The sequence below is a fragment of the Thamnophis elegans genome, chromosome 4 (genome assembly GCF_009769535.1).
Source record: "Thamnophis elegans isolate rThaEle1 chromosome 4, rThaEle1.pri, whole genome shotgun sequence".
NCBI classification, from domain to species: domain Eukaryota; kingdom Metazoa; phylum Chordata; class Lepidosauria; order Squamata; family Colubridae; genus Thamnophis; species Thamnophis elegans.
In genome coordinates, this window is record NC_045544.1 from 33,514,736 (window position 1) to 33,527,708 (window position 12,973).

The 12,973-nt window shown below is 41.9% G+C and overlaps 1 protein-coding gene across 1 annotated transcript; it reads left to right on the plus strand.

Annotated features, from left to right (window-relative positions):
* The first annotated feature begins 1,369 nt into the window (after nucleotides 1-1,369).
* Nucleotides 1,370-7,135, plus strand: MARCKS (myristoylated alanine rich protein kinase C substrate). The gene is made up of 2 exons (XM_032216401.1): nucleotides 1,370-1,918; nucleotides 3,995-7,135. The coding sequence occupies exons 1-2, from the start codon at nucleotides 1,817-1,819 to the stop codon at nucleotides 4,754-4,756; spliced, it is 864 nt and encodes a 287-aa protein (XP_032072292.1). The 5' UTR covers nucleotides 1,370-1,816; the 3' UTR covers nucleotides 4,757-7,135.
* Nucleotides 7,136-12,973: the final 5,838 nt, after the last annotated feature.

The window sequence follows — 12,973 nt, forward strand, 5'->3', positions numbered from 1 at the left end:
CTGCACTCATCACACAATGAAACGGGAGGGGTGGGGAGGAGAGAAAAAGTACATGCCATTAATCTTGAATTCTTCACCGCCTTCCCCCTCCCCCCCCCAAAAAAAGACCACCGGCTTCTTAATGTTTCCGGGGGAATATATGTAGTTAGCTCGACTCCCTTGGTATGTGCTTTGCAAGCAACGAAGCGAGAGATGACACCCCCCCACACACACACATTTCCTATGGCTCCACTGTAGTGATTTAAACCCACGGGGTAGAAGAAGCAACTCAGCAAGGATTAAGCAGTTAAGCGCATCTGCTCGCACTGGCATGGATGGGGTTGTGGGGAAATGAGAAACTCTTGATAGGATCCGGCTGCTTCTTGCTCTTAAGACGAGACCCCCGCCCCTTTCTTTCGAAATCTTGGCATTGTCATACAATACAAACCATCATGGCTCCGACAAGCAACATATAAAACGATTTAGATTTGAGCTCCATTGAGTTTGGAAGCCTTTTTCAGTTACACGTGGATGCTATTTAGACACACACGGAGAAATTGACATTCCTACGGTACTAGCTCCCTCATTTTTTTTAAAAAAGGTTTCGCATTCTCGGCAATTTCCAAAAAAAGATTGAAATCAGAACTAATCAGGCAGCGAAATTTAATTAGAGCTGTAGGCTCCTCACATCCCCCCCCCCTCCGTATTGTTGGGGGAAGGGATTAAGCGTTCTACCGCCAAGGTAACAGCGGCAGCTGCTTTAAGCATTTTTCACATCTGGCCTACAGACCTCATAATTTTCAACTCATGATCTCCCTTAGCGAAAGTCGATCTACGTGGTTTAAATACCTTCCAAATTGGGAGAATTGAACAATTGCAACCAATTAAAGTGGGGGGAGGGCCAACCCTCCCTATCTGTTGATATTTTTTTTAAGAAGCTGGAGTGGGCAGGAGGAGAAATAGAGGGGGCGGCAGCGGGGGCGAGAAAATGAAATCACAAACGCACACAAGTCAAACCATTGTCTCTAACTTAACAGGGGTGGGGAGGGGGGGAGACTCAAGACACCAACAGAGTCTACCAACCCTGCAAGTCAAAATCTTCCCCCACTCCCCTTTATTTATTTATTTTTACGGAGCATTTGGCAGGGTGCAGTAAACACCATGTATCCTTCGCTTTTTTTTCTTTTTAGCAAGAAATCAGAGCACAAGTCTTAATGCCACTAATTTATTTATGTTCTTCGGAGTATTAATTATCAGTCCAAGGCCGAATTCAAATTATTGCAATCGCAGCTCCATTGTTCGCTCCAATTGGAGGCCCCGCCCTCTCTTTTGTCTGGCGGCGCGTTGATTGGTGGACGGCGGGTGGGGGTTGCCGTCAGTGCTTGGGAAGCCCATTCATCTGTGCACTTGGGCGTTGGACTCCGCATCTTATTAGCGACCAGGGAGATTTCTCCATTTTCCCCTTGTCTACAGTACGGCTACAAATCTGGGATTTTTTTTATTACTTCTCCTTTTTTTTGTACTAAACTTGGGCTTCTGATATTTTTGCTCGACTATTTTCCTGCCTTTTTATCCCCCTTTCTTCCTCTGCTGCTGTCTTTTTTTGACCTCTCCAGCTTTATTAAAAAAAAGAGTGCATATATTTAAACGTATTCGGCTCTCTTCTCTTTTCCCCCCCTCCTCCCCCACTGGTGTGTGAGTGTGTGTGCGCGCGCGCGCGTGTGTGTCTCGCTGCTCTTCAGGCTGCTGGTCGCCCAGCATTTTATACGAACGAACCTACTGTTCTTTGTTTGCCTTCTTTTGGATCTGCCGAGTTTTCTTTGTTGAATAAACCAGCATGGGCGCCCAGTTCTCTAAGAACGCTGCAAAAGGCGAAACTACTGTTGCTGAAAAACCTGGAGAAGCGGTAGCTGCATCTCCTTCCAAGGCGAACGGACAGGTAAGAAGAGGAGCGGCTAATGGATTGTTACTGGTTTCTGGGCAATGAGTGCAATGTTTGTTCTGCTTCCCCCTTTCTCTTTCTGGTAGGGGGGCGAATGGCTTTTCAACCAACTCTCTCTTAAAAATAATAATAATAATAACAATAATGGGTGGCTGTTTATGGTACCGTGTTTATGTGGGATTTTTTTGTTGTATGTGTAATGCAGTGGTGAGGGGGGGGCAATTCGAGATGCTTCCCTGCTAGATGGTGTCTTCTTCCTAGCTGGTCTCCGCAGGAAGGCTAATTTACCACCTCCCTTTGGGGGGGGGGTTATATGTGCTTTGGTGGTCGGATTGAATGTGCTCTCCCGCGGTTTCCTGTACTTTAACAGGCTCTCCCCCCCCCCCCATCTCCGCCTTTGGCGCCTAAGGGATATCTAGTTGATCGTGATAGAACTGTCGGAGATACCTGAAAGCAAGATTGAGGTTAGGGGCGCTAGAGTATTGTCCGCGTTATAGAGGGAAGGGGCTGTCGTGCGTAAATTGTCCTTCTCCATCTTGCTTGGCTGGCTTTGCTCGTACGGGTAGCTTACAGCTTGGGCTCTTGGTAGCCCCCTTCTATAGTCCCTTTCGCTGTAGTCCCCTTAAGGCAGATGCTGTTCTACAATTCGGCCGCTTTAGAGTGAGAATGCGGGAAGGCGCTGCGTTGTGTGAAACGTAAAGGGGCACACTTCCTGGGAAACTGGCCCGGCGTGGGTTCCTCGCTGCGGCTTGAAACAGGGATAGCGGTGGGTCTTACGAGGGTGTTGCAATCCGTCCCGTATCCAGGCGTCCCCCCCCCAGTAGTGGGGTGTAAGGTAAATGGGACTCGTCCCACCCGTGCTGTCGGCCGGTGCCAGCTTGGCCCGCGATATGCCACCCTGTTGTAGTTGCTCCAGAAAGAAACCTTGGAGGCGAGTTCAGCCCAGAGCCAGACCGAGCAACAGATGTGCTCGTGTGAATGGTTGGCAAGCGCCTCTTGCCTCGATTATACCGAGGCGGAAAAAAAAGGAGGGCTGCCCGTTTTCTGCTTTGGAGCGGAGGAAAGGCGATAGGAGAGAAAAGAAAGCGGGGCTTGGGTAGATAGAAGCGGACGGGCACTTTGTTCGCTTATTGGAGCCGATTCTGGCCGAGCTCGCTCCTCCCTCAGCGTTGTTCCCTGGGCTGTCCCACCGTCGGCCTCGAGGAGTGCAAGACGGAGCCACAGTGCCCTCTAGAGGCCGACGTTCGCTTGGTAGCGGCTGGGATCTGTCGAGAGTGAGAGAGAAAGGAAAACGCGGAACGAGGGCCGGGCGATGTGTCTGGAGAATGATGACGCGGGCTTCTCGCCGCGTAGCGCCCCTTAAGAGAGTAGCCGGGGGAAAGGCGTGGGGGGCGTGGCTTGGCTCGGCTCTGGGGGGCGTGTTCTCCTTTCTACGCAGCCTTTGGCGACAGTCACGCGCTTTTCCTCCCAAGAAAGCCGCGGGAAGGTCTGGGGCAACGTGCTGCCACAGACCACCAATTTATGTCTTGATCTCGCTCTGCCTCTCTCTTTGACAGCTTGTAATCCTTGGCTTTTATTTCTTTGTTGTTGTTGTTTTTGTTGTTTGGATGCCTTGAAGTCAATCTTGAATCCCTGGCGATAGCGTGGATGACAAGTCCCTGCAGTTTTCTTGGCAATTATTTTTTGTGGTTTACCATTGGTTTCTTTCTAGGGTGGAGAGAGCGCGACTGGCCCAAAGTCGCCCAGCTGGCTTTCTGCCCAAAGCAGAAGAGAACTCACTGTCTCCCGTTTTTTGTTTTTTTTTAAAGTCTGGTGCTTTACCCACTAGAATGAAGGGAGGCTGCTGTGGCACAGGGCTTCAAGACCCCAGTTGCTCCACTTTTGCTTTGGAGATAAGCAGCCGGCAGTGTTTATTTCCTTCCTTGGTGCCTTCTGGATTGGAGTTCACATCCCAGAATTTCCTCATTGGGTAGATAAGAGCTTCTGGGAGATGAAGTCTCCAATTGGAGGCTGCCTTGCACTGGGTCTTAAGAGAGTGTGCCCTCCAATAATACAGTCATTTTCCTTTTCCAGGAGAACGGCCACGTGAAGGTGAATGGCGATGCCTCCCCAGCAGCTGCAGAGGCTGTCAAGGAGGAAGTCCAAGCAAACGGCAGTGCGCCAGCGGAGGAGTCGGTTAAGGAAGAGCAGAGCCCATCCGAGGCTGCCTCCGAAAAGGAGACTGCCGAAGTGGAGAGCACAGAGCCCGCCTCTCCTGTGGAAGGGGAGACCTCCTCCAAAACTGAGGAGGGAGCAACTCCGTCTTCCAGTAACGAGACCCCGAAAAAAAAAAAGAAGCGCTTTTCCTTCAAGAAGTCTTTTAAGCTAAGTGGCTTTTCTTTTAAAAAGAACAAAAAGGAGTCTGGGGAAGGAGCGGAGAACGACGGGGCAGCTGCTTCGGAAGGGGGAAAAGCTGACACGGCGGCGGCCGACGCAGAGCCTGCGGGCAATGAGGAGCCCAAGGCTTCCCAAGAGGTGTCGCCTTCCGCCCCTGCCGCTGGTGCCAGCACAGAGGACGCCGAAGAGGAGACCGGGGGTTCCCAGGAAGCCCAGTTGGAAGAGACTGCCCCAGAGAAGCCTGCAGGAGAAGAGGCCAAGGCTCCTGAAGAACAGAAGCCGGAGGAGAAACCAGAAGAGGTGCCAGCGGCTCAGGTCCCAAGTGCTACCACCGAAGCCACCTCAACTGAGCCAGAGGCAGCCAAAGCAGAGGAGCCGGCGGCGGCGGCAGCAGCTCCCTCACAGGAAGCTGCCTCCGAGTCTAGTCCAGAAGCTCCACCCACCGAGTCGGCGGAGTAAAACAAGGCAATGAAAAGAATGGCAATTTTGAGATGATTGAACTTTTCTTCCCCCCTGTTTGTTTGTTTGGAGTGGTGCCAGGTACTGGTTTTGGAGAACTTGTCTACAACCAGGGATTGATTTAAAAGATGTCTCTCTCTCTCTTTCTCTCTCTCTCTTTTTGTCTTTACCCACAGATCCCATCTCAAATCATTCTGTTACCACCATTCCAACTGGGTAGAGGAGAGACTAAATGCCTCCCTTTGCCTTGTTCCTCCTCTTTTTTTTTACATCAGTATTAATGTTTATTACATACTTCGCATCTTTATTCAAAATGTAAACTTTCTTTTCTTTTGTCAGTCTATGGACATGCCCATATATGAAGGAGATGGAGGAGTCAATAAGGGATAGCAAATGAAGTGATAGGAGTCACAATGGGGAATTAGTGGTGCAGATAATTTGCCAAGAAAATGTGCCACAGGAAATAAGGGGTTAGTCTTTTTTTAAAAAAAGAAAGTTATTACAATGTATTTTGTGAGGCAGATGTTCTATAAGGTTTACAACACTACAAGTCTTGATTAAGAAAGAAAAAAAATCCAATACTCAGATTTAAAAAAAATCATAGTCTTAGGAAATTCATTTAAACCATAGGAACTTTCACTTATCTCATGTTAGCTGTACCAGTCAGTGATTAAGTAGAAATACAAGTTGTATAGGCTTTATTGTTTATTGCTGGTTTATGACCTTAATAAAGTGTAATTATGTATTACCAGCAGGGTGTTTTTAACTGTGACTATTGTATAAAAACAAATCTTGATATCCAGAAGCACATTAAGTTTGCAACTTTTTGCCACCCTGCCCATTTTTTTTGTAAAATTGCAGTAATCTTGGACCTTTAAAAAAAACAAAAACCACACACTATTTTAAACTCAACCAAGCTGTGATAAGTGGAATGGTTACTGTTTATACTGTGGTATGTTTTTGATGACAGCAGACAATGCTTTCTTTTTCCAGTTGTCTTTGAAAATAAAAAGAAAACAATTTCAGATGCAATGGTTTTTGTGTAGCATCATGTCTATCATGTTTTTTGTAAATACTGGAGAAGCTTTGACCAATTTGACTTAGAGATGGAATGTAACTTTGCTTACAAAATTGCTATTAAATTCCTGCTTAAGGTGTTCTAATTTTCTGTGAGCACACTAAAAGCGAAAAAAATAAATGTGAATAAAATGTAGAATTTGGCTGTGTTTCTTTTCTGGATACTCTTGATAGCTTAGTTGATTTCTTGTATTGTTTAAATTTGTATAAAAAAGGCACTTGTTTGCCCCTTAACATTACTCTCAATTTCTGTAGTATAGATTGCATGGCCTTCTGGCCCTATTAAAACTTATAACTGTAGACAGAAGATCTTTAAGGCCTTCTAAATAGATGTGTGAATTGGATTTTAAACTGGCCATGCCAGTGTGGACACCTGATTGACTAATACTGAGTTCTGGGGAGAAACTAGATTAAGAGACCAAATGTGTTCACAACATGTTTGCACCAGTTGACTTCAGCTAGAATGGGTATGTATGTAATCAAATCCTTAAGGATCGCCTTAGTATATTAGTTATTTCTTAGCTTGAGTTGACTTGACACTTTAGCTGTGGTTGTTTGGAATGTCTTGGGGACTGAACCTGAGTTTTCCAACAGGGACACCAGAATTCAGGTGTCAAGACAGCAAAAGGTCCAATCTTACATGCAAGTTCTTAACCATTTTCAACATTACTTCAGTGCCTAACTTAAAACACAACCTTTTCTGGAAGTTTGGGCTAGAGTAAAAAAAAAGTGTTTGTTCTACCAAATGAATGAGCAATACTTTTTGTATATTACTCCCAACTATACATTAACAAAAATTGCTATATTTGTCTATAAAAGTCACTTGGTGCTTGCCTTTTAACTGTTTAGACATTTGGGCTAATTTCCACCTTGCTGCTCAGGGCAAAACAGGCCTTAATAAACAGTAGTAGGCTTTTGTAAAAACAAGTAATGGAGTATTAATGTTGTTGGAGGATGGAAATTGATTCAAAGAAGCATTGTTCCTAGGTTTATAGATGAAATTTAGTGTTACATTTAACTTGCCTTCCCTCTGTTTTCAGTTGTAACTTGCTTTAGAAGCAATTACACTTATTTTATGAGCGAGTGGCACATTAGCACCTTGTTCCCTGAAAAAACAAAATCTGGGCTGAATGAGGTTCAATGGATTCCATTCCGAATACATACTCTTACTCAGCTATCCATATTTTTTTTTGGCTTGTATATATACTCTGGTCACCCTGGTATTTCTCTGTAGTGTTAGAAATGTATTGACTATTATGCTTTAAATGGCCATGGGATGAAATAAATGGATGTAAAATCTTCCATACCAGTGTCATTTTTGGACTCCATCTGTGAGACACTTTTCTAATCGTAATTCTTGATAAGTATTGATGTGGTTGTACACCTGATCTGTGACTCTTGGCCCATCATGTGTTTTTAAGTCATTAAAAAATAAAATAAAACTAGCTGTCATTTACATCTGCATACAGAGTGATTTAAATGGAATTATTTCTTTTATCCCTCCACCCAAGTTGTTTCAGCTGGGCCAAAGTAGGACACAGGCCTGTTTATGCATTGCAGATTGTGGGGTTGTGTCCTGAGGGATATCCCTTGTCATCATTTGCTGCAACTGTAGCGTAACATCTCCTAGGATTGGATTTGTCTAGGTAGAATATGTAGTCTTAAAGCTGTTAGAGCTTAATGCAAGTTGCAATTTTTTAAAAGAAAGATGACATTTCTGTTGTGCCAAATTCTTAAAATATAACCCCCAAATTATACTAATTTGCTTTGCACAATTTTTCTTGGAAGGATTAAGTGCATACATAATAAAGAAAGTAATTTATGCAAAGCCATGTAATGAATGCACTGCTTTATTTCCACCAATACATTAAGTTCTCCAATAGAAAGCAAGGTGTAATCTAATAGAGTAGAGCTTTTAATTACACAACACAGAAGCTGGATAATTTGTCTTGGTATTGGAAACTGGTTTTAATTTTGCCACCTGCCTAGTGGGTCACCTAATGTTTTGGGCTTCGCCTTACCCAGTATGGCCAGTGGTGAAAGATTGGGAGAATAGTGAGAATGCTAAGAAATACCTTGTTGCCGCTACAGCTTGCTGCAAAGTCTACTAGTCTTAACTCCTTTTTAAAACATTAGGTTGTTTACTAGTACAACCATCCCCTTTTAATGATTTTCTATAAGTTTAACACACTAAAATGAAAATATATGCAGCTTCTAAAGAATGAAGAACTGGTTAATATTTTTGGATGGAGTAGACCAATAGGAGATGCCTATGCTGTAGACTATATGTATGCTTAGATGTATTTGCACATGAAAAACTTACAGGATATTTGAACAAAATAGAAGTTTTCATTATAACTTTGGAACGCCATAACTTGTTTCCTAATTTACCTGGAATAAACATTTCAATATTAAGTATCAATAATACTTAATATTACTGAAATTTTAAGATCAGCTCTTAGCAACAATACAGTCAAGGGCTATATAGACACCCAAGATGGGAAATTAATTTGTGAAGATGGAAATAATGAGGAAAACTATTAGAAGTCTCATAATCATAAAGCAGACTTTATCTATCTCTCAAAGGAAAACCATAAAGAGGTGGCTCTTTCTCCTGGCACTGAGCAAGATTGGCACATATTTGGTGGGAGGCATCCAAGGAAGTTAACTGAAGTGCTGGGGTTTTATTTTTATGGTTTTTTTATTGTGAGCTGTCCAAGCTTGCATTCAAACATGGGAAGCCATGCAGACCTTGTAAATATATGAGTATAAATAGCCATCAAAAGCAACAATGATTTATTGTAAATCAGTGGTTGCCAATCTTTTTTCTTCATTACTCATAACCACAAGTCAGGTAATCTTTTTTACCCAATGTGGCTAAACACTTCAATTTAAAGGTCCCTGTTGTGATTGTGCATCACTCAAAAAGTCATTTTATCCAATTTTGAATAATTTACCCAGGTTTGGGAAGCAATTATTTAAGTTTATATGCCACCTGATTCCCAGCAACTCTGGGTAGTTGATAATTAGAATGTACAGTGACTAACGCTATCTGAACCAACCATGAGTGATTATGAGAATTTCCATGTATCCCTAAAAATTTTAAAAGATCTGTACTGAGTATTACATGCAATATTTGGTAAATGGGATTTTGAAAGGGTTTCCAAGACTTTAAGCTATTACAAATACTGCATAGCAGACACATGTTCATTTTAGAAAATGCCCATAATATATTAAAGGGAATGGTTTTAATGGTTGATTCAACATCCCAAAGGTGCTTTTTCAAGAGGCAACTGGACTTTTTGGTTTTTCAGTTCTGACTGGATGGTGGGGAACGGCAGGATTTATACTCCTTGCAGACAGCTGGACATTTGCATTCTTTTAGCGAGTCTTTAAGGTCACCTGGAGGTTTTTCTGTGTCCTCAGGCTCACCTGAGTGGTGCAAGTGAGTGTGGAGCTTTCTTGGAACTGTTGAAAAGACTGTTGTAGACTGGAGATAGATGATGTCGTATCCCTCCCCCTTTGTTGAGAGGGCTGTTCAATTTTGACGCAGATGTCCTATTTGGCCCATTTTTCAAACCAGTGGTCCTCTGTCCAAAATGTGGTGATCACTGTCTTTTAAATGCAGATGGACTGCTAAATCTAGTCCTGATGGGTTTGTTCTCCTATGTTGTGGCATGTGCTTATGAAGTGGTTGTTCCCCCATCTATCTCCAAACTACAACATAGTCTTTTCAACAGTTCCAAGAAAGCTCCACACCCATTTGCACCACTCAGGTGACCCTGATGACACAGATAAACCGTAGGCGACTTTAACAACTTGCTAAAAGAATGCAAATGAACAGCTGTATAAATCCTGCCATTCCCCACCATCCAGTCAGAGCTGAAGAAGCTTCTTGGATGAGAAGCAAAATGTTTTCAAAGAAAAACCAGGAAGTCCAGTTGCCTCTTGAAAAAGCACCTTTGGGACAACCATGACCTGGATGGATGACTGAGAATCTTCATAGACATTGATTCAAAGCTGAAATATGGTGAAGAAATAAAACATTTTTTAATAAATTCCCCCCCCCCCATGCATAGTGTTGCAAATAATTGTTTTTGTATAACTTTTTCTGGAAAGAGTGTAGAGAAACTGCTGTATAACTCTAGTTACTTTTGAATGACAAAATAACAATACATGTGTATAATTACAAAGGATAATGTAGAAATAAATTGTCTGTAATCAATGTAACTGAAATAATATAAGTAGTAAATATGAATTTGTTATGGACGTGCCTCAGAATCCTTTAAGACCGGGGTGTTAAACTAGCGGCCCACCGGCTGGTTGCATCACACACAGGCCATGCCCACGCTGGCTCCAAAATGTTATGATGTTATCTGATGTCACATAATGTGATCGAGTTTGACACCCGTCCTCTAAGATGTTTGTGTTTTAATATGGATATGTATTGACTCCATTTTAAGAATTAGCTTGCTGCATATGCAGTGTGATCTGCATTTTTTTTAAACAACAACCTAGTTCTTCCTCTTAAGCTAAAAAAGAAATCCAAGTCACTGTTGCTTGAAGAGAAGATGAATTAAAGAAAGTTAAAAGAAAAGGATTCAATAGAAGTGGATTTTTTAAATGCCCTATCAGCACAAAAGCACCGGTATGCGTTTATAAGTCTTAATGTTGGTACACACTTTCAGAAATCCTTGGAAATATACGGGCTACTGTTTTTGTTGGATCAGAGCCAGAGGTCTGCTTTTCTTCCACCCAGACCTTTGCTGAACTATTATTTGTTCTTACTTTTGGATACTACAGACTGTTATTCAGAAACTATGCTCATCAGTATTTGAGATCTTTGGCTGATACCTTGATGGCTCTGAAGTGCCTTTGTCTCACTGGCTGGAATGTACTGTACTTGCTTATTATTATTAGTACTGTTACTATCAACCTGGAATGATGAAGCTGCAAAGACAATAGCAAGAAAGCAAGAGAGAACAAATAGACCGAACGAATCTGACTGGACACAGGTGAGAACAAATTCGGAATCTCTCCTATAGGAAGAATCACAAAGCAGTTGATTTTTCTATTGCTGTTTTATCAGTTTAACATAATTTGCATCTGATGGAGTTATTCTGACGATGAAATTGTTATTATCTATTGCCTTTGGAGGAAGCAAAAGATCCTGTTGGGAGCTATAGTGACATAGTGAATGTTATCAAAGCAATCCCAATGAAAGGAATAATGCAAGTTGAACAATGTCAAAATAGCATAATGTCAAAATAGTAGTAAAAAACACCAGTTGGTCCCCCATCACCCAGTTAGTTAATGATGGCCTGAATTGCAAGAGTATTATTTAAATCAGAACTGATCCTGATCTTGTATTTTCCTCTTCCTCCCCATTCCTCCCATGTGATATCTTTTACATGCTTTGTCTGAAATCCTTCCTGTTTTAAACAGAATTATACATATGCATTTCAATTCAATGGAACTGAAAAGTAGAATATAAAGATTGAATCCTTTAATGAGAGATTGATCCATAGTTTAATATTGTAGACAATTGTACAAGCACAAGCCTATCAGTCAAAAATTGAAATATATTATCTTTACCTGCAAATGTTTTAGAATTCCCTGACCCAACCTGGTGACCACATCACTCATTACAGTATTACCAACTGGAGGAATAGCCTTTTCATTCCCATAGGTCCATGATGGTGAACCTATGGCACGTGTGCCACAGGTGGCATGCGGAGCCAGTTATTAGGGCACGCGAGCGCGCTGGCCAGCTGACTTCAGCCTTGTTTTGAGGCCATTTTTCACCCTCCATAGGCTTCCTTTAAAAAAGCGCAAAAAGCGGGGAGGGGGTGCTGGTCGTATGCGCATGCATGCACGGGGTGGTGGTTGTGCGCATAGCCTTATGGGTATGGCATGGCCGCACACAACCCCCCCTGCGCTCCCCCCACTTTTGGCACAGAGGCCAAAAAAGTTTTGCAATCACTGCCATAGGTCTTTGCTAAAATACACTTCAGCTTCTATTTGCATTGGCATTATAGTTTTTCCAGGCTTTCTGTTGAAAAGAAGATGATAGAAATCTTCTGTGATTTGCAGGAAACCAGTTAGAAGAATTCAGTTTCATCGTATAACTTTTTTTTTTAAAAAAAATCAGTGTTATCTTTAAAATGTCAGTGGTAATTTACTCAAATCTAGCACAGCACTTGAAAGCAGATTGTGTTTCCCCTTGGATTAGAAAGCAGATCAGAGCTTTTTCTAAATATTAAATATCACTTTTTAAGGATTCAAAATGCTTTTTTTAAGTGGATGCCCATTTATGGAAAACCTAGTAGAGTTTGGACAGAGAAGCCACATTACGGTTGAATATATTCACAGTACACCGTTAAAGGATATAATAAATAGTCTGGTATTCTTTTTCCCCCTCCAGCTCTGTCCTGGAATTTACAGTTCTTCATTCTCTGTCTTTCTTAGTCAGATCTTCACAATTTCTTTATCTTCCATGTTATTGAAGGCCAGTTACTGAATATGGAAAAAAAATCTGTCAATAACAAATCTGAATTATAGAGGAGAATGAGCCACACCTGTTTTTGCTGCTGGTACATATGAAGGGTTAATGGCAAGCCATACTTAATGAGAAGATTGTGCTTGCTCTTAAACCTTATATATTCTGGAATTATTCAATTTACATGTGTAGCCTGAGATAGGGCAAAATTGAGGCAAAACTAATTCAAAAGACATTAACTTGCATTGCAACCTATTTCTGAGGTTCACCTGTAACATCTTTGCTGTGATCATAAAATATATCATGTGGGAACATAAGAAATTGTTATAGATTTCAGCCATTCATAGATTTGTTCTCCAAATTTACATGAGTTTTGCATTATACTGTAGTGTTTTATATACATGTATGTATCTCTGTAGGTATTTTTTTTTCTATGGAAAAACAGAACTGCCTCAAGAGGAGTATTTTCAGTTTTCTACATATGTTAATTCAAACTTATATTGGAGATTTTATTTACAATACTTCTAGCTTTTCAGAAAGCAGGATTCAATAATGGCTAGGCAAATACATTTTTATTAGATTATATCTTTATACAGCAAAGTGGGGGGGGGGAACAGACATGTGTTTCACTGACAGCTCTC